This window comes from Somniosus microcephalus, chromosome 7 (assembly GCF_052327205.1).
Source record: "Somniosus microcephalus isolate GS21.2 chromosome 7, FLI_Smic_1.0, whole genome shotgun sequence".
In the NCBI taxonomy this organism is placed as follows: domain Eukaryota; kingdom Metazoa; phylum Chordata; class Chondrichthyes; order Squaliformes; family Somniosidae; genus Somniosus; species Somniosus microcephalus.
In genome coordinates this window covers 154,629,912-154,650,003 of record NC_140993.1, presented here as the reverse complement: position 1 = coordinate 154,650,003, position 20,092 = coordinate 154,629,912, and the positions used below count along the sequence as shown (strand labels likewise).

General features: G+C 52.8%; 1 protein-coding gene across 1 annotated transcript in view; it reads right to left on the bottom strand.

The window, feature by feature from the left end:
* Window positions 1–399: 399 nt before the first annotated feature.
* Window positions 400–20,092, bottom strand: part of c7h8orf34 (chromosome 7 C8orf34 homolog) — an 880,642-nt gene continuing 860,949 nt past the window's right edge. Inside the window, exon 14 of the mRNA XM_085993120.1 lies at window positions 400–633. Coding sequence (XP_085849246.1) covers window positions 626–633 — 8 coding nt within the window. The 3' untranslated portion in view covers window positions 400–625. The remainder of the gene's footprint in view (window positions 634–20,092) is intronic.

Below are 20,092 nucleotides of genomic sequence, written 5' to 3'. Positions count from 1 at the left end.
TTTAAATTTTTCTTCAATTACAAAATAAAAATACAGTGATATTTTGCCGAACATACAATTCTTTTAATCAAGCAAAAACTCTTGCCATTATTTATATGTAATCCTAGCCAAAGGAGAACCCATCGCAACAACCATTAAACTGCAGTAAAATCTAGTGTATAGATCTGTTGTTTGAGGTCTTCTGTAAGCCCTCCAAAGCAAAGGACCTTCTACTATGTTTAACAAATAGGTATCTATTTGACACCGATGATTTGCACAACATCTGTAGAGATAAAAGTGTGATTTACTCACTAGATTTTACAACGAACATTTATGGCAAAAATGTATTGAAATTAAATATTAAAATTCCCACAACGTAGGATACATGGCCTTTGTAACACAATTTTAGTCCTCGTCATACTTGATTAAAATGATTTATTGCAAACAGGCTAAAGTAATTGATGGTGCAAAGCAATTTTCTATTATTATATTCCTTATATAATTCATAATAATTAACAGTGGTTGTATTTAGAAAAATATAAAAATTGTGTAGCTTTAATTCAATATACAGAAGGTATTCAAACTTTTCCTTTGTCTTCAGTTGCATAATCAGTGTTAAGTCTTTCTTGAAGGTCTTTGCTTCAGGTCATAAACCTTGAAGAAACAGAAAGCACAGATTATTGGTACTGTACTAAACATAGAACTCTGGCAAATAATCTTGACCCAGAAAATGCATGGGCCCCAATCACGGCAGTTACACTAGAATCACACCATCTGATGCCCTCTAGCACTGACCCAGCTGGAGTATACATGGGGCTGGCGGGCACCTGGGTACATCTCGGGTATCTGTACTGTGTTGCTGAAAATTCCAGTGGAACTTTTTTTTAAATTCCCATCTTCGGGAGTCCAGGAAACCTACCTGGCCTCTTTAGCCCCCCTGCCAGTAATGCCCACTTTTGCCCTTCCTCTCACTGGGTATATCAGTCTCCAGTGTCACACCCGGGTCCCTTATAAGTTGGCAAAGTAGTCCCCACCTCTGGCCCTATCCTCTTTGATATGGCTGGCCTTATAAGGGGTGGATGGAAGTTGCACTCCTTACAAGACTAATTGGGATTTCCCAGCCAAGGTTGGGACCCGGCACCCTCAGCTTATAGCTTTATTCCGAGCCATTCTGCTGGACGCCAGTCATAGCTATGTTGGGAATCTGGCAGAATGGCTGAGGGAATTCAGCCCCATAATAAATGATACTTGGAAATATTGCAACACTATTAAACCTATACAGCATAAATGAAGAGAAATATTAAGTAAACTAAGTTAATATCCAGCTGCAGTGTGACTGAACCCTTTTCTTATTTGTTCTCAGGATTTGAACAGCACTGGCAAGGCTGCAATTATTGCCCTGAAATGGTGACGATGGGCTGCCTGCTCCTTGAACCACTACAGCTCTTGTGGTAAGGCTTACTCCCGCGATGGTGTTAGATAGGGAATTCCACAATATTGACCCAGTGACAATGAAGGAACAATGGTATAAGCCCAAGTTAGGATGATGTGTGACTTGGTGGGGTACTTGGAGATGATGGTACAACTATGCTGTTGCTGCTTTTGTCCTTCTTGGTGTTAGAGGTCGCTGCATGTGCTTTGTTTTAATAGTCGATTCATTCAGTAATTTAAGAGCCACAGCTGTATTGCTATGCCATGTATTTACAAATAATTTTTTTTCTGATATACTATAAGTAGAAACAAAGGCCTAGAAATTTGATTGCACCGAAAACCGGTTTGCAGGGCAGGGCGCTGCACAGGCACTGCACATGCCTGTTTATGTAGTCTCAGGGACCATGTGAAATTGGTTCTGCGACCTCATTATAATGACTCAGGCGTGCAGCCAGTACTATCCGTGCTATTCGTTGGCTGTATGTTTGTTTAGGAGGGTGGGAAGTCGGATTTCACTGACTCCATTTAAAGGCAGCTAGCATCTCTTAAAGGGGAGGCGCACTCTGGTTGCAGACAACAGGGAAACTTGAAAAATGGATGAAAGAGGTCCAAATAGGACACCCAGGTTCTCTGATGCCATGTTGGAGACCCTGGTCCAGGTGGTGGACAGGAGGAGGGAGATCCCGCTCCCCCCCAGGGGGCAGAAAATACACCAGGCAACACCTCCACCACCAGTGGGGAGAGGTCACTGAGGAGGTCAATGCCAGGAGCCTAGCTCCCAGGACATGGTTGCAATGCCGAAAGAAGTTCAATTACCTTACCAGAGTTGTCAAGGTAAGAATACTGTTCTCTTACGCTCTGCTCACACCTCCATCACCTTTAGCCTCGCTACTCACAATGCTCCCCTCCCCCACTTCCCTTTACTCTCCTGCAATCACTGAATCACACTTCACACTCCACCTTCTCACCACTACCAGCCTCACTTCCCCACACTGCATGCCAACTATTCAAACATGACAGGCACACTCTCTAAACAACTCAGGGTAGAGTTTCCACTTGGTTGCGCTGGTTTTTTTGGTGCAATTCGCCAAAAATAAACATAATCCGCGCAAAAGATTGTGATGAAATATGCCATTCATCAGGCACTCTGTATTCTCTGTGTTTGATTGTGCCTGTGACTGTGACAAGCAGGGGAGTTTAGTTTCAGTTTCATTTCCTTACCTGTATTGTATTGTGTGTAGGGCTCCGCCCATACCTGGCCCCTACTTAAGCAGGCCCCAGCGTGTCTCACAGGCAGTACAGCAGATCTCTGGATGAGAGACACTTCTCCACTGTGTATTACTTTCTGAGTTAATAAAAGCCTTGCTTTGCTCCGTTAACGTTGAGTCTCGGATTCATTGAGGCACATCAATTTTATTAACTCAATTTTCAACGCAATGGATCAACTCTTGAAACCCGAACGTTTGGATTTGGACCCGTATGCTTCGGACGCATCGGCACGATTCGGACACTGGTTTAAGTGTATGGAATTCTTCCTGGACAATTCCGCAGCCATCACAGACGCTACGGACGCTGAAAGTATGAAACTCGGAATCCTGCGGAATTGGGTAAGCCACCGGGTTTACCCCCTCATCCAAGACGCCGACACGTACCCGGCCGCCTGTGACATCCTAAAGGCGCATTACCAGCAGCCTACGAACGAGGTGTACGCTAGGCATCTGTTCGCTACTCGCACACAACGACCTGGGGAATCGCTGGATGAGTTCCTAGTCACCCTGAAAATGCTTGGCAAAGACTGCAAGTGCCAAGATGTAAAAGCCGCAGTGTACACTGACGAGCTTGTTCGTGATGCCTTTATCACAGGCCTCAGCTCCACTTACATCCGGCAGAGACTACTGGAAAAAACGGGATTGGACCTGAAACAGGCTGTGGACACAGCGCGATCCCTGCATGTGGCCCAGAGAAACTCGGACGCCTACTCTTCAGCCCGCGCCGCCCACGCCGCCACGTGTGCACCAAGGGCGCCGCCATCTTGGAAGGCATCTTCCCCGCCCGGCAGCCCGACACTGTCGGGGCCCTGCTCTCCCCCCAGAAGCCCTATGACAGCCATGACGCGTCGGGGCCCCAACTGCTACTTCTGCGGGCAGCCGAAGCACACCAGAAACCTGTGCCCGGCGAAAGGCACCACCTGCTTTAAGTGCGGCAAGAAGGGGCACTTCGGGAAGGTGTGCAGAGGGAACCCCGCTGGAAAACCCGCCACCGCCGCGTGTGCGCCGTGGGAGCGGCCATCTTGGACGCCATCTTGCCCGACCTCGTGGGGTCCGCCATCTTGTGAGCAGACAGCGTGGATGCCATCTTGTCTCGATCAGGGCCCTACAGTGGCATCGGTCACAGTGGACCAGACCAGACCGCACCCGCTATCCAAATCAATGGTGGACATCGAGGTAAACGGGTGCGGGGTTAAATGTTTAATTGACAGTGGAAGCACGGAGAGTTTTATCCACCCTGAACTAGCACAACAACGCTCTCTAACGGTGGTCCCTGCTCGGGGCACCATCTCTATGGCTGATAAAACCCAGACATCAACCATTATGGGTTACTGCATGGTACAATTGTCCGTTAATGGAACTGTATACGATAATTTTAAATTACTAATCATGAAGAGTCTATGTGCGAGCGTGATCTTGGGCCTGGATTTCCAGTGCCACCACCAAAGCATCACGCTCAATTACGGTGGGTCCCAGCCGCCCCTCACAGTGTGCGGTCTGGCTACCCTGAAGGTAAAGCCACCTTCGCTATTCGCGAACCTTACTCCCAACTGCCGGCCAATAGCGACCAAAAGCAGGAGGTACAGCTGGGAGGACAGGCGGTTTATCGCGACCGAGGTGGACAGGCTGCTGAGGGAGCGCGTTATTGAATGCAGCAACAGCCCGTGGCGCGCCCAAGTGGTGGTGGTGAGGGGTAGCGAGAAGAAACGGATGGTGATCGACTATAGCCAAACGATCAACATGTACACCCAACTAGACGCCTACCCGCTACCCCGCATATCAGAAATGGTGAATCAAATTGCCCAATACCGGGTGTTCTCCACCATCGACCTCAAGTCAGCGTACCACCAGCTCCCTATCAGACCAGAGGACCGCCCGTACACCGCCTTCGAGGCAAACGGACGCCTCTACCAATTCCTCAGAGTCCCCTTTGGGGTGACGAATGGGGTCTCGGTCTTCCAGAGGGAGATGGACCGCATGGTCGATGACCACCACTTGCAGGCAACCTTCCCCTACCTCGACAACGTCACCATCTGCGGTCACAACCAGCAGGATCACGACTCAAACCTCGAGAGGTTCCTGAAAACCGCACAAAAACTCAACCTCACTTACAACGAGGACAAGTGCGTTTTCAACACCACGCGCCTCTGCATACTAGGCAGCGTGGTGGAGAATGGGGAAATCGGACCAGACCCCGACCGACTGCGCCCCCTACGGGAGCTGCCCCTGCCCAACACTCCCAAAGCCCTGAAAAGGTGCCTGGGGTTATTTTCTTATTATGTCCAATGGGTCCCCAACTACGCCGACAAAGCCCGCCCCCTCTTGAAAGCATCCTCTTTTCCGCTCTCTGCTGAGGCCCACGCAGCCTTCAAAAGCATTAAGCGGGATATTGAGCGGGCCACGCTACAGGCAGTGGACGAGAACACTCCCTTTCAAGTGGAAAGTGATGCGCCTGACTTTGCCTTGGCGGCCACCCTCAACCAGGCGGGGCGGCCCGTAGCTTTCTTCTCGAGGACCCTCCAAGAGCCCAAGATCAGACACTCCTCCGTGGAAAAGGAGGCCCAAGCCATCGTGGAGGCAGTGCGCCACTGGCGCCACTACCTAGCCGGCAAACGCTTCACCCTACTTACCGACCAGCGGTCGGTAACGTTTATGTTTAATAATAAACAGAAGGGGAAGATTAAAAATGATAAGATTCTCAGGTGGCAGATCGAGCTCTCCACCTTCGAGTATGACATCATTTACCGGCCAGGGGCCCTTAACGAATCCCCCGACGCCCTCTCACGAGGGATGTGTGCCAGCGCCACCGGGGTCGGCTACAGACCCTCCACAACGACCTCTGCCACCCAGGGGTCACACGGCTGTTCCACTTCATAAAGTCCCGCAACTTACCCTACTCGATTGAGGAAGTTCGGTCTCTGACCAGGAACTGCCGCACTTGCGCTGAGTGCAAGCCTCGGTTCTACCGCCCAGATAGAGCCCACTTAATCAAAGCTACACGGCCCTTTGAGCGGCTCAGCTTAGATTTCAAGGGCCCCCTCCCGTCAGTCGACCGCAATGTTTACTTCCTGAACATTGTGGACGAATACTCCCGTTTCCCATTCGCCTTCCCCTGCCCAGACATGACCAGCGCCACGGTCATTAAATGCCTCAACAGCCTGTTCTGCCTGTTCGGTATGCCGAGCTACATCCATACGGATAGGGGGGCGTCCTTCATGAGTGAAGAGCTACACCAGTACATGCTGTCCAGGGGGATCGCCACGAGCCGTACCACCAGCTCCAACCCCCGGGGTAACGGCCAAGTGGAGTGAGAGAACGGGACAGTATGGAAAGCAGTCACTCTAGCTCTAAGGACCAAGGGCCTCCCTATCTCCCGCTGGCAGGAAGTCCTCCCAGATGTGCTCCATTCGATACGGTCGCTATTGTGTACTGCCACTAATGCCACGCCTCATGAACGAATGTTTGTCTTTCCCCAGAAATCCACCTCAGGCGTATCCATGCCGTCATGGCTCTCCACCCCAGGTCCGGTATTTGTACGAAGGCATGTGAGGGGCCACAAGACGGACCCTCTCATGGAGTCAGTGCTCCTACTCCACGCCAACCCCCAATACGCGTATGTCCGGCACGCCGACGGAAGGGAGGACACCGTGTCCATAAAAGACGTCGCCCCAGCCGGTAACGACAACAACCACAACAACAACAGCAACAACGATCACAGCAACTCTTACCCACCCACTATCCTTTCATCACCCCCGGAAGAACATCGACCAACGGTGCCCCCACCAACTACCCCTTCAACAACCCTGGCGGCGCCACCGGCAGAGACCCAGGAGGCCACCGGGGGCACCCAGCCGACACCCGCGGCACCACAACAGCTACGTCGGTCACAGAGGACTATCAAACCCCCAAACAGACTAAATCTGTAGAAGGGGTGAATGTGGTGAAATATGCCATTCATCAGGCACTCTGTATTCTCTGTGTTTGATTGTGCCTGTGACTGTGACAAGCAGGGGAGTTTAGTTTCAGTTTCATTTCCTTACCTGTATTGTATTGTGTGTAGGGCTCCGCCCATACCTGGCCCCTACTTAAGCAGGCCCCAGCGTGTCTCACAGGCAGTACAGCAGATCTCTGGATGAGAGACACTTCTCCACTGTGTATTACTTTCTGAGTTAATAAAAGCCTTGCTTTGCTCCGTTAACGTTGAGTCTCGGATTCATTGAGGCACATCACGGTATTTTAAGCGCAAACTATGTTCGGCAGAAATCAAGTTTCCGCAATCTATTGCGCTAGTTTAAAAATACATCACACTAGAGGCCAGCCCCGCCCACAACTGGCCATGCCCCCAAGATGAATTAATCACCATTGCGAGTTTCCACTAATTGCGCCCGTTTGAGGAGGCTCTTAAAATTAAGCTGGTTCTTTTTTTTTATTCGTTTATGGGATGTGGGCGTCACTGCCAAGGTCAGCATTTATTGCCCATCCCTAATTGCCCTTGAGAAGGTGGCAGTGAGCCACCTTCTTGAAGTGCTGCAGTCCGTGTGGTGAAGGTACTCCCACATTGCTGTTAGGTAGAGAGTTCCAGGATTCTGACCCAGCGACGATGAAGGAATGGCGATATCCTTCTAAGTCTGCATGGTGTGTGAGTTGGAGGGGTACTTGGAGGTGATGGTGTTCCCATGCGCCTGCTGCCCTTGTCCTTCTAGGTGGAAGATGTCGCGGGTTTGGGAGGTGCTGCCGAAGAAGCCTTGGCGAGTTGCTGCAGTGCATCTTGTAGATGGTACACACTGCAGCCACGGAACACCAGTGGTGGAGGGAGTGAATGTTTAAGGTGGTGGATGGGGTGCCAATCAAACAGGCTGCTTTGTCCTGGATAGTTTCGAGCTTCTTGACTGTTGTTGGAGCAAGGACACAAATAGGCACCTGTTTAAAGTTTTTTGAATGTGGCTTTTTTAAAAATCTACTACGAAACTGACTACTGTACCCCTATATATCTACCAAATGGTTCTGTATATTTTTTAGAAGTCATTTTCAGTCATTTAAAATCAGGTTGCTCACAGGTGGTGGTTTAACACTGATTAAAAATGCTTATTTTTTGTGATAAACCCACTTTCAGCTGTATTAATCAAACTGCAGCAAGTTACCACTCTTAAATATATCAAAGAATATATTTTAAAGCAATTTAAAAAAAAATTACATTTAAAAACGCTGCCCGATTGCACTGGTTGCTGGCAGAATTTGCGTTCGACAGTATGCAAATGAGTTTGAGAGGAAAATGAGGGAAAAAAACACTTCTGAAAACAGATGCAATTTTGGGTGCAATTTGCGCCCGGATCGCCGATTGCGCCCAAAGCGGAAATTTTACCCCCTCATAAGGATACCACTAACGCACTCCTTTCATTTTTGCATCAGAAGGTTGCACATAACTTGCGCCAGGAGGCTGCCACCAGAGGAGTCTGAGACCGTCTGCACACCCTGTCCCCCATGGAAAAAAGGTGCTATTTAATACGGGCAGGGTCATAGCCGTGGTGAGTGGCAATGCTGGAGGAGATGACGCACAGTGTTTCTGCACACCCTTATCCTCTTTTTCCCTTCTTACTTCTATTTCACCCAAGACACGCTGCACGACAAGCTGCAGCTCTCTTTCCTGTCCCTTCACAATAAAAATGAACACTCGTCTCTCTATTTCAGGTGCTAAAAATGTGGAGATACCTCTTCGGGAAGAGGAGGCCAACCTTCCTAAAGATACACCATCACTTGATCTGACCATAGCAAGCACCAGCTCAGAGACAGGCAGCACGCGTAGTTTAGAAGTTAGGCTATAAGAGAGGTCTTCACACGGTGACCCACAAGTGCACAGGAGGTAGGGCAGGGTGAGAAGGACGTCACAGGTACCAGCTCGCTGGCGGACAATATCACATACTAGTTCTGCTGCAGGGGACTCAGGTGCTCACAATGCAAATGAAACGACGTGGTTTCTATAATAGGCAGGCGATGTGTCCTGCCTTTACTGCCCAGGCTGTGAAAACAAAATTAGCCCCAGTATATCATGTGTGAGCTACTGGTCTCTCACGTTTCTGAAACAACATTATCCCTGCCAGAATGAATTATCTTAGATTTTACTTCAACATTTCCTAATTAATTTGGACTTTTATAAATGCTATTAACACTGAATGATTCAAATTTCAATCCATGGTTTTGTTAGTTTATGCAGTTAATCAAACAATCTCTCTCTCTGGTATTGCAAAACAACCCAGTGAAGCCATATTAATAGCCAGATCTTGCTGTCAATTAAACACTGGAGATCTGTCAGTGGGATCCCTCTGTAATCAATATGAGCCAGAAATGATCACAGATAATGTGTAAGTGAGCAACGTTTAATCAGAATAAATACATTTATTCAACCTTCATCAGTCACTGTTTACATCAACAATTGCCTGCTGTCGAGCTACTTTGCAAATAACTCCATGATAATCTGCAATTAGACTCTGTGCTTATTAGCCAGTAAACTGCAAAACACCAGAAGAAATTATATTCTAATTGAATTAAACAAAAATTTGCATTGAATACTTATCAAATTGAGATGGCTGACCATGCCTCTGACAACCTGAGGACCTGTGAGACCATGGGAAATATCTTCCACCCCAAAAAAGAGATTCTGTGGTAATGTTATGGAATTCCCAATCGACATTCCCTTGTTTGCTACTTTAATGGAGGAGCAGAAGCAGTAATACAGGATGGAGGAAAGGACAGTGAGGCATCAGTTGAGGAGGATGTATCCCACAAGATATTACCCCCTAAAAGAATTAATGGCTCTGAAATTTCAGTCAGCGGTGTAGCTAAGGAGTACTCCTCCGACCTCCGAAAGAAATCCGCACTTACCTGGTGTGAGGCCCCAAACGAAAACTTACTTTGAAATGCTGCAGAGTTGTGCGCAGTGTAGTGGCCCACGGATCCCAGGGGCACACCGTTGTTTCACCAGCCAATCAGGAAACAAAATCTCTGATGCCCGACATCAATCAAATTTTAAATTAAACGGTGTGAATATTTATTTGACAAGTACAGTACTTGGCTTTAAAAAAGTACAGGGAATACTTTGGAGTAAGTACAGTTATTTACTGGAAGACTGCAAGATTTTAAAAAAGGATTAAAATGATCTCATCCATCAAACCGAGCCTTTACAGCTGCCTAGTAGATTGATACATGGCGTTTTTATGTGTTTGTGTTTAATTATTTATACAATTTTCTCATCCCCCTTCCCGTTACGCTGTGCAAACAGGCTCCTACGCCTGTTTGCACCAGTCATAAAATTTTCCAGCATAATTGAAGCGCAGTTGGTGGGCAATTAGCCCAACTCTGCGCCAGCACATCATTTCAAATGAGCACTTGACAATCGCCACGGATGATCTGTCTAGTCGGAACTTGACAGATCGCAAGTTCGGGATTTAACGCTGCAAATCCCTGAGAGTACGACGTCATACCGACCGCAAATTTTGCCCCAATAGGTCAGCAGATCGTATTACCCCTCAGCGTTGAACTCTGTGGGAGCAGGGTGCACTTGACCAAAGAGACTATAGGAGAGCTGTGCCATCTTCTGCATGAAGGTCTGCAGCCAAGATCATCTGCCTAGACAACTCTGACTGTGGCAGTAATAGTAACCATAGCACTTGACATTTTTGCCACCGGTTCATTTCAAGCAGCCATGAAGACCTGTGTAATATTACCCAGGGTGCCATGCATTCATCAGATCACTGACACCATTTATAGGAGAGCAGGGTATTTCATTTAGTTTGGCATAAATGTCAGACAGCTGCATGATAGTCGCACACAGTTTTATCAACTTTCTAAGTTTCACAAACTTCTATTTGCAAATGATGGCACTCACATAGCTTTAAGTGAGGGCTAGCATGTGAGGGATGTCTCCTGGGCGGCATCAGACAGCTGATGTAACAAGTCTGCTGGTAGAACCCTGTTGAAGTGAATGCTTTGCATGCAAGTCATTCTTTCAAGGGTAAGGACCAAAACATAATGTAAGCGTCAAAGCCTGTGAACCCCTGAGCCTACAGTGCAGTGGGAAGAAGGACTTGTGCAGGAAGTTATATTAAACTTGACATTGCGTTGGTGTTCATGGTGCCCTAGAAATATAGGGAGAGTGGCCTGTCTGTTACCTTGTCTGCCATTATCAAGTCACTGACTTTTACGATCTTGGTCTAGAGACCTGAGGCAGGGGGAGGCGGGCGGGTGGGTGAGAAAGGTGGCAGTCAGTTGAACTGTCACCTCTCTCCACATGGCTCGCAACAGTTTTCTGACATTTCTTCTGATGGGCACCTAACAGTCTTTGCTCTCTGCTGCCATTCATCCAAGAGTGCCTGAAGGTCAGATTCATTAAAGTTTTGGGCTCTTGTCTGTCCCCTTTGAACTGCCTGCTCCCTCAGAAGAAAACATTGTTTAAAACAATTATATTCGATGAGTCTGTGAAAATAATCATGAAATCTCAGATGAGACACTTGAAGGCACTATCTGGCATTACATTTAGTCTCGCAGAAGGTACACTTACCTGCTGCTCCCCCAGCCTGTTATTAACCATTTACGTAGGTTAACATAGGATATACGGCACAGAAACAGGCCATTCAGCCCAACCAGTCCATGCCAGCGTTTATGTTCCACTCAAGCCTCCTCCCGTCTTTCCTCATTGAACTATATCAGCATAACCCTCTATTCCCTTCTCCCTCGTGCTTATCTAGTCTCCCCTTAAATGCATCGAAACTATTCACTTCAACCACTCCCTGTGGTAGCGAGTTCCACATTCTCACCACTCTCTGGGTAAAGAAGTTCCTTCTGAATTCCCTATTTGATTTCTTGGTGACTGTTGTGTATGTACCTTTAAGAGAAGAACTGATTCTATACTGCAGTACCGGCAGTGACCATCCCTGTATATAAAGCCATAGCAGGCTTCTGTACATCAGTCTTTTCTGGCTGTGCAGCTGCCTTAGTCAGCGGGAGGAGAAGGAGCAGCCAAACCAGGAGAGTGGAAAGTGGTGGTCTCCTGACCAGGAAGAGCAGGACAACGATAGGCCACCACCACCACCTCCACCATCATCATCACATCAACAGAGGTGCCTGGAGAGAGAGGACAGAGGAAGAGAAGGAGAAGGGAGGCCAGCAACAACAACAACCAGGGGAGAGGCCTTTCCTATCACTGCTTCCCCAAATTGGCCTCCAATTCAGGAGAGGGAGAGAGGGGTGAGAAACCACCATCAACAACCAACTGTTTGGAAGGAGGGAAGAACAACATCATCTTTTCTGAACATCTACAGGTGGGTGTTATTTGGGGCACTCTCCCAAAGACTTTGTATTTTAGGTGGGGGGAGAAAAGAAGAAACAAGGCCGGATCATCAAGGGGTGTCTGTGTGTGGCTCTTGTTAAAAGCTAGGCCACACACACCACTAATAAGCACCCCTTCTATTGCCTGACCTGGGACAGCTGGAGCTGCCTAGGTGAAGTCCAATTACATCATTAAGACCTGGTGTGGGACTGAGCCTGGGGCATCTCCAGCTTTCCCAGGTGAAGACATCCTCTCTCCCTGCCAGAAGACCACCACCATCAAAGATTTTAAATTCCCATCGGAGAGTGCACCCCTGCCAACACCCACCCACCCACCATCCTGAGTGGCAACCCTGCCCTTGCGGCCTCCCTCCTTCCCACCCCCCCTCTCTCTCTCTCTTTGTCTCTCTCTGCCTATTTCTCTGAGGCACCACAATTTCATCTCTTTTTATTAATTGCCTATTGAGCAGAGGGGAGAAGGCCCCTCTCCCAATTTCAATCAATAAGGGGAGAGGTGTGTCTCCATTTTAACCAGCTCCCTCTGCTCAATAGAGGACCAAAAAATACCCGAGGCCATTAACACCTTCAGGCCTGTGACTTGGGGTGAGTGTAGCCCTTATAAAAACACCCCATAATGGTGACTGTATCTTCGCCAGTGGCGGGGCCAGCCAGGACTTATGTGGGAGTGGCAGCCATGGCCACAGCTGCTCCCACTGCTTCTGCTGCCCCGTCACCTTTTAAACTAATGACAAAAAAGCTTGGGGTGAAGAGCTACACTCACCCCACTATGACCATTGAGGCCTGCGTTAAAGCCATGGCTGGTGTCGGCCCCTCAGCCATCGTCGCGGCCTCAAAAATGTACGGGAAGGCTGTGTTCTTCCTGGGGTCGGAGCGGGCGGGACCTTCCTGCCGGTGGATCCTCTCGAGGCCACCGCGCAGAGGATCGTCATCTCGAACATCCCGCCCTATGTTCCTGGTGAGCTCCTCCTCCCCCATTTATGGCAACTTGGGGAGGTGAGGTCGGGGATCAAGCCCATCCCGCTCGGCTTCCGGGAAGCCTGCCTTCGCCACGTCTTCTCCTTCCGGCGCCAGCTGTTTATCCAGCTGGCGCGGGAGGAGGACACCGACGGGGCGTTCGCCGTCCAACACGAGGGGACCGCCTATCGTGTCTTCTGGACGTCGGACGGTGTGCGGTGCCACGCCTGCAAGGAAGTGGAGCACATCTGGAAAAACTGCCCCGCCTCCAAGGCCGCCGGATCATCTCGTGTGGCTGAGGCTGGCGCCGCTGCCACTCCTCCCCCCGGATCTGCCCGCACGTCGGGAACGTCTGATGCGCGATCAACGTCGGGGGACGATGCCACCAAGGCCTACGGCGGGGGCGAGGGAGCGCGTCCGGCCGGAAAGAAGGCGCGGCGAAAAAATAAACACCCTACGGCGGGTCCCCCCGTGGATGGCCAGCCCTTGCCCCTTGCGCCCCTTACACCCGCGCTCCTCGTGGAGTTAATCGGGGCAGATGCGAGTGGGAGGGGCCTAGTGCCCGAGCCTGTGGCCGCAACCGCCGTAGCGGAAACGCCAATACCTGCGGCCGGGCTCGGGCCCGAGGAACCCGACAAACCTGCTCCGTCGGAGGGAGCGGACGAGGAGGCCCCTGCAGACATGGAGGTCTCCCTCACTCCCTCCGCGTTAAAAAGAAGGCGCGACACCCTGGAAGAGGAGGAGGACCGGGAGGAGGAAGGTCCCTCCGAGCAGGGGGAGTCGTCGCCCGCCGCGGGTACTGCGCCCCCCCCCCCGCTGTCATTACCACCGGCGATTGGCAGGGGTCGCCTGTCCCTCGGGAGGCTGAGGCAGATGGGTCTGCCTCCCGGGGATGGGGAGGAGACCCTGCCCGTGGGGGTGGGTGCGGGACAACCCGCGGCAGACATTGATATTTTATCTGTACCGTTACCCCTCGCCGGGTCGGGCGGCCTGGGGTCTGGGTCGGGCTAGCTCGAGGAAAATGAGCTCGCCCAATGCGACCCGGACACCTCCCAGGGGCTGCTCGTCCCAGTGGAGGTTTAAATTGAAAACACCCCATCCGCTGGGTCGGAGGCTGGTGGCGGGGAGGAGGATGGCCCCCTGGTTGCGTCTCTGGTGCTGGACGTACTGGAGGAGCTGGGAATTGTTCTCTCCCCGGTTTCTCCGGTCGTTCTGGCGTCTGAGGCGGGGGGGGACTCCGAACCGCCGCCGTCTTCTGGCCCAGCGCCCCTAGAGGAGCCCAGGGAGGAATCCTCTGCCGCCGATCGTGGGGGTGGGATCCGGGCGGAAGCGGAGCCGGCAGGTGCGGCTGAGCCGTTCGCTGCGCACTGCGCGACGGACGGGTCGGCCGCTGGTGACGACCCCCTGGAGGAGGATGGGGACTCGGTGATGGGCACGGAGGACAATTTGGACTCCACCATCCACGAGGCGCTGGATGACCTCCTGCCCCTCGCCGAGTCTCCCCTCATTCCCGTAAAGGAACTCCGGGACTTTATGGCCATGTGCCAGGGTCAGCAAAATAAGATCCGGCTGGCCCTCGACAGGTGGTCGGAGCTGGCGCTGCTCATCGTGTCCATCCGCGCCGCTGTTAAAATCAAGGGCGCGGACGAGGGCGTGGACTCGATCGAGCTGCGGCGGCTCAGAACGTTTCTCACTGGGCTGCTAAGGAAGTGGCGGCTGACCAGCGGCTGCGCTCCCTCCCCCCGTTAGGTGTAGGTAGAGGTTGCACTATGCTTCTGACATGAAGATAACCATAGCCAGCCTCAACATCAACGGCAGCAGGGAGGCGCGCCGCAGATTCAACAACTTCTCGGTCCTTCGGGACGGGAAGTATGCGGTGTGTTTCCTGCAAGAAACCCACACCGTTCCGGGAGACGAAGCCACATGGCTCCTGGAGTGGCAAGGAGGGGTCAGCATGAGTCACCTCTCCAACAATTCCAGCGGGGTGGCTATCTTGCTGGCCCCGCATTTTCAGCCAGAGATCTTGGGATCAAGGAGCACGTGCCGGGCCGCTTGCTCCAGGTCACTGTTCGCCTGGGGGGCGTGCCGCTCCATCTAGTGAACGTGTACGCCCCTCAGACCGGTGCGCAGCAAGTGCGCTTCTTCGAAGAAGTGTCCGCTCTTTTGGGCTCCGTCGACGCGGGCGAGTGCGTCATCCTCGGGGGGGATTTTAACTGCACCCTCGAGGCGGGGGACCGTTCGGGTCCCCCGCAAAGCCCGGCGGTGATGGAGAAGTTGAGGGACCTGGTCGGGTCCTTTGACTTGGTGGACGTCTGGTGAAAGCTCCACCCCGACTCCAGCGCCTTCACTAGCGTGAGGTCTGGGGGAGGAAGGTCCAGAATCGACCGCCTCTACATTTCCCGGGCATACATCTCCTGCATTCCGGCGGCTTCCATGCGGCCGGTGCCGTGCATGGACCACCACCTGGTGTGGGTGGAGCTCGCTCCGCTGTGCGCGCGGGGGGGGGGGTCCGCGTACTGGCATTTTAACAACCTGCTGCTGGAGGACGCGCGGTTCCGGGATTCGTTTAGTTGGTTCTGGGCCGACTGGAGAAGGAAGCGGGGGGGCTTCCCCTCCTTGAGGCTATGGTGGGACGTGGGCAGGGCTCACATCCATCTCTTCTGTCAGGAGTACGTGAAGGGGTCGACCAAGAGGCGGGAGGCCCGGGTCGGGCGGTTGGAGAAGGAGGTGCTCGACCTGGAGTCCCGTCTCGGTCAGGTCGTCGAGGACCCGGCCCTGCAGAAGGTGTACGAAGAGAAGAAGGGCGCACTGAAGGACCTGCAGCTCATCGGGTCCCGAGGCGCGTACGTGAGGTCGCGGATCCAGCTCCTGCGGGACCTGGACCACGGCTCCCCCTTCTTCTACTCGCTATAAAAAAGACGGGGGGTCCGTAAGCAGCTCTTGGGGCTGCTGGCCGAAGACGTATCACTGGTCTTGGATCCGGAGGGAATCAGCGCGGAGACCCACGCCTATTACGGGGCTCTGTTCTCTCCTGATCTGTCCAGCGAGGATGCGGGCAGAGTTTTGTGGGAGGACCTGCCGAAGGTCAGCCCGGAGGGCGCCGAAAAATTGGACGCTCCGCTAAGCCTGGCGGAGCTGACCGGTGCCCTCCGCCAGCTCTCTAGGGGAAAGTCCCCAGGGCTGGACAGGCTGACCGTGGAGTTCCACAGGGCATTCTGGGACGTCTTGGGGGGCGACAACGCGCGGGTCCTGGGGGAAAGTTTGGCGACCGGGGAGATGCCCTCGTCATTGTCCTGCTGCCTAAGAAGGGCGATCTCCGCCTCCTTAAGAACTGGCACCCGGTCTCCCTCCTCAGCACGGACTATAAAATCTTTGCAAGGGCCATGTCTGCTCGCCTTGGCACCGTGCTGGCCCACATGATCCACCCCGACCAGTCCTACATGGTCCCGGGCCGGACCATCCACAATAACATCCATCTGGTCCGGGACCTGGTCCACCACTCCCAGAGGGCTGGTCTGTCGGTCGCCTTCCTTTCCCTGGATCAGGAGAAGGCGTTCGACAGGGTGGATCACGAGTATCTCTTCGGGACTCTGCGCGCATTCGGGTTCGGGACGCATTTCGTCGCCCGGATCCGACTTCTGTACGCCACCGCGGAGTGTCTGATTAAAGTTAACGGGTCCTTGACGGCGCCCCTTCGCTTCGGGAGGGGGGTGCGTCAGGGATGCCCCATGTCCGGTCAGTTATACGCCATTTGCATGGAGCCTTTCCTGTGCCTCTTGCGGAAGAGGTTGATGGGACTGGCTCTGCAAGGGCCGGGCGTGGAGGTGGTCCTCTCGGCTTATGCCGATGACGTGCTCCTCACGGTCACGGATCCCGCTGACTTGCGGAGGATGCGGGAATGCCAGCTGATTTACTCGGACGCATCCTCCGCCAAGATCAACTGGGAGAAATGTTCCGGACTCCTGGTGGGTCAGTGGCGGGTGGACTCCCTGCCGGAGGAGTTCAGGCCTTTCGCCTGGAGCACCACGCACCTCCTCTATTTGGAGTCTACCTTAGCCCTGCCGAGGACGCCTGGCCGGCGAACTGGCAAGAGCTGGTGGCCAAAGTCACCGCTCGCCTAGGACGCTGGACAGGACTGCTCCGAGTGTTGTCCTATAGGGGTCGAGCGCTGGTCATAAACCAGCTGGTGGCCGCCATGTTGTGGTACCGGTTGGTCACTTTGATCCCTCCCCCTGCATTTGTTGCCAAGATGCAGAAGAAGCTCATCGACTTCTTCTGCGACAAAAGGAAGCACTGGGTCTCTGCCGCGGTTCTGTGTCTCCCGCTTAGGGAGGGCAGTCAGGCGCTGGTGTTCCTTTGCACCCAGGCTGCGACTTTCCGTCTTCAGACGCTGCAGAGATACCTGTATGTCGAGAATCCTCCGAGATGGTGTGCGCTGGCGACGTTTTTCTTCCGCCAGCTGCACGGCCTCAATTACGACACGCAGCTCCTGTTCGCGAAAGTGGGTGGCAGGCGTGCCGGCCTGCAGGAGCTGCCTGTCTTCTACCAGGAACTGCTATGGGTTTGGAACTACGTCGCTTCCAGGCGGAGCTCTCCCCCGCCAGGAGCGGCGGCTCTCCTTCGGGAGCCGCTGCTCAGGAATCTGCACCTCCATGAATGCGGGTTCGGGCGGCTGGCGGAGGGCAGGGCTGTGCCTGGCAAGGTGACCAGAGTCGGGGACCTGCTCGATGGCAGAGGAGTGGGCTGGATGGCGCCGGAGGAGCTGGCGCGGCGCCTGTCCTGGGCCAACGTCCGGCTCGCGGTCGAAGCCATCGAATCGGTGAAAGCGGCACTGGGCCCCGACTCCACTCGGTGTATCGAGGCGGCTCAAGTATGTGGGGCGATCCCGTCCGAGCTTACCCCCGTTTGGACGGAATTCCTCATCGGCGCCCGGCCCCAAAACTCCCCTCGGGAACCGGCGCCTCACAACTTGGGTCATCTCGAGGAAATACCCTCCGTGCCTTTTCATTCCACGCGGAGGGGTTTCCTGTACGGGCTGCTCCTGCACACTCTCCACTTTGCCATCTTCGTCTACCGTCCGGACACGCCTTGGCATGGCGTCTTGCCGACTGGCGGTGGCGGAGGTCCCCAGTGGAGGGCTCTCTATGCGGGAGTCCTCCCTTGTTCCATCGGGGACTTGGCCTGGAGGGTGTTGCACGGAGCGGTCCCGTGCAATAAGGTTGTAAGTAGGTTCACAGACTCCCAGGCCGCCTGCATTTTTTGCGGCCTGGAGGAGTCCGTGTTTCACATTTATATGGAGTGTGAGAGGTTGCAGCCCCTCTTTCACTACTTGAAGGGGCTGCTCCACGATTTTTGGTTGCACTTCAGTCCCACGTTCTTGATCTATGGTCACCCGGTGCAGAGGGGAGCGGACAGGTTGGAGGACCTCCTTGTGGGCCTGCTCCTGGGCCTGGCTAAAAGAGCCATCAATTGGTCCAGGCAGCGGGCGGTTGAGGGGGTCATCCAGCCGGATTGCCTGCCTCTCTTCCACGGCCATGTTCGCGCCCGGGTGGCCCTGGAGATGGAGCACGCGGTGTCCGCTGGCGCGCTTGAGTATTTCCGCGACCGGTGGGCGCCGTGGGGACTGGAGTGCATTATCTACCCGGAAAAACAAATTTTAATTTGATTTGTTAAGTTTTAGTTGAACTTTTGTTTATTTGCAGTCCAATTGGGTTTTTTTTGGGTCCAAACAAAAAGAGTACACTCTGTTCAGTAAATACCTGCTTTATTGTTCTCCTGCAGTCCGTGTATTATTTATATTCGGACACTACACTGGCGACGAACAGGTTCGAACTCACCTGCAGTACTGCATCACCTCACGGGGATCTTTCCCTGAGAAGAAGCTTTTGGAGGTCGAAGTCAGAACAACAGGCGTCGACCGCGGGCAACCGCCCAAGGATCCATCCGCGTTTGGAGAGTTGCAGGAGAGGCTGTGGAGAGCTGGGCTTGGCTCCCCAGTCAAGGTGTTCCAGCAAATCGTGCTGGTAGCAGGTAGTGCGCTGACCCTTCCGGACTGCAGCGGGCTCGAGCTCGATCGAGCGGCTCTGCAATGGGGCCATGCAGCGTCGTCGGGAGGAAAAGAGAGAGAGAGAGGGTGGAGCGCACAGGGCGCGGTCGGTGCTCAAGAACCGGGCAGCTTAGTGAAAATAAAACAAGAGGAAGGAAAAGTGAGACGCGCCGAAGCCGTGGGTCGCCGCCATTACCCTGCAGAACGCTAGGAGCAGCGTGGCAGCAAGGGGAACAAGGAAAAGCGTGGGAGGCACCATTTTATTCCATTGGGGAAGAAGGAAACGCGCGGGAGGCGCCATTTTAATCCATTGGTGAAGAAGAAAAAGCGCGGGAGGCGCCATTTTAAATCACCCAAGATGCCGAAAAGTGGCAGTATCACTGCTTTCGACAACGAGGTAGAAGACTGGACCACGTATGTGGAAAGAATTGACGTGTACTGCAAGGCAAATGAGGTGGCCGATGGAAAGAAGGCGTCGGTATTATTAAATTTGATGGGCACGAGAACATACGGCCTATTGCGGAATTTAATTACCCCAGCTAAACTAATGGAGAAAAGTTTTGAGGAGATTGTTAATATCTTACAGGAACACCTAAACCCTACACCGCTGCTGATAGCAGAAAGATTCAAGTTCCATAAAAGAAACCAGCACAAAGATGAGAGCAATGCTGACTATCTTACGGAACTACGCAAGTTATCGAAGCACTGCCAGTTCGGAGCAGGACTGGCAGACACCTTATGGGATAAGTTTGTCTGCGGGCTCCAGAGTGAAGGAACCCAGAAACGACTACTTTCGGAAAAGGACCTGATGCTAGAACAGGCTTTCAGCGTGGCAGTATCCTACGAAGCAGCAGCACGGGGAGCTGCGGAAATACAACAGAAACCACAGGAATACAGCACCAACGAAATGGCGTATGGAGCAGAAAAGTGCTATCGCTGCGGCAGAACAACCCATGATCAGAAGGACTGCTGGTTTAAGGACAAAGTATGCAGGCAATGTGGGAAAATGGGACACATAGCAAGAGTCTGCAGGTCGGGAAAGAAAACCAACACAACAAGAACTACTAAGGAA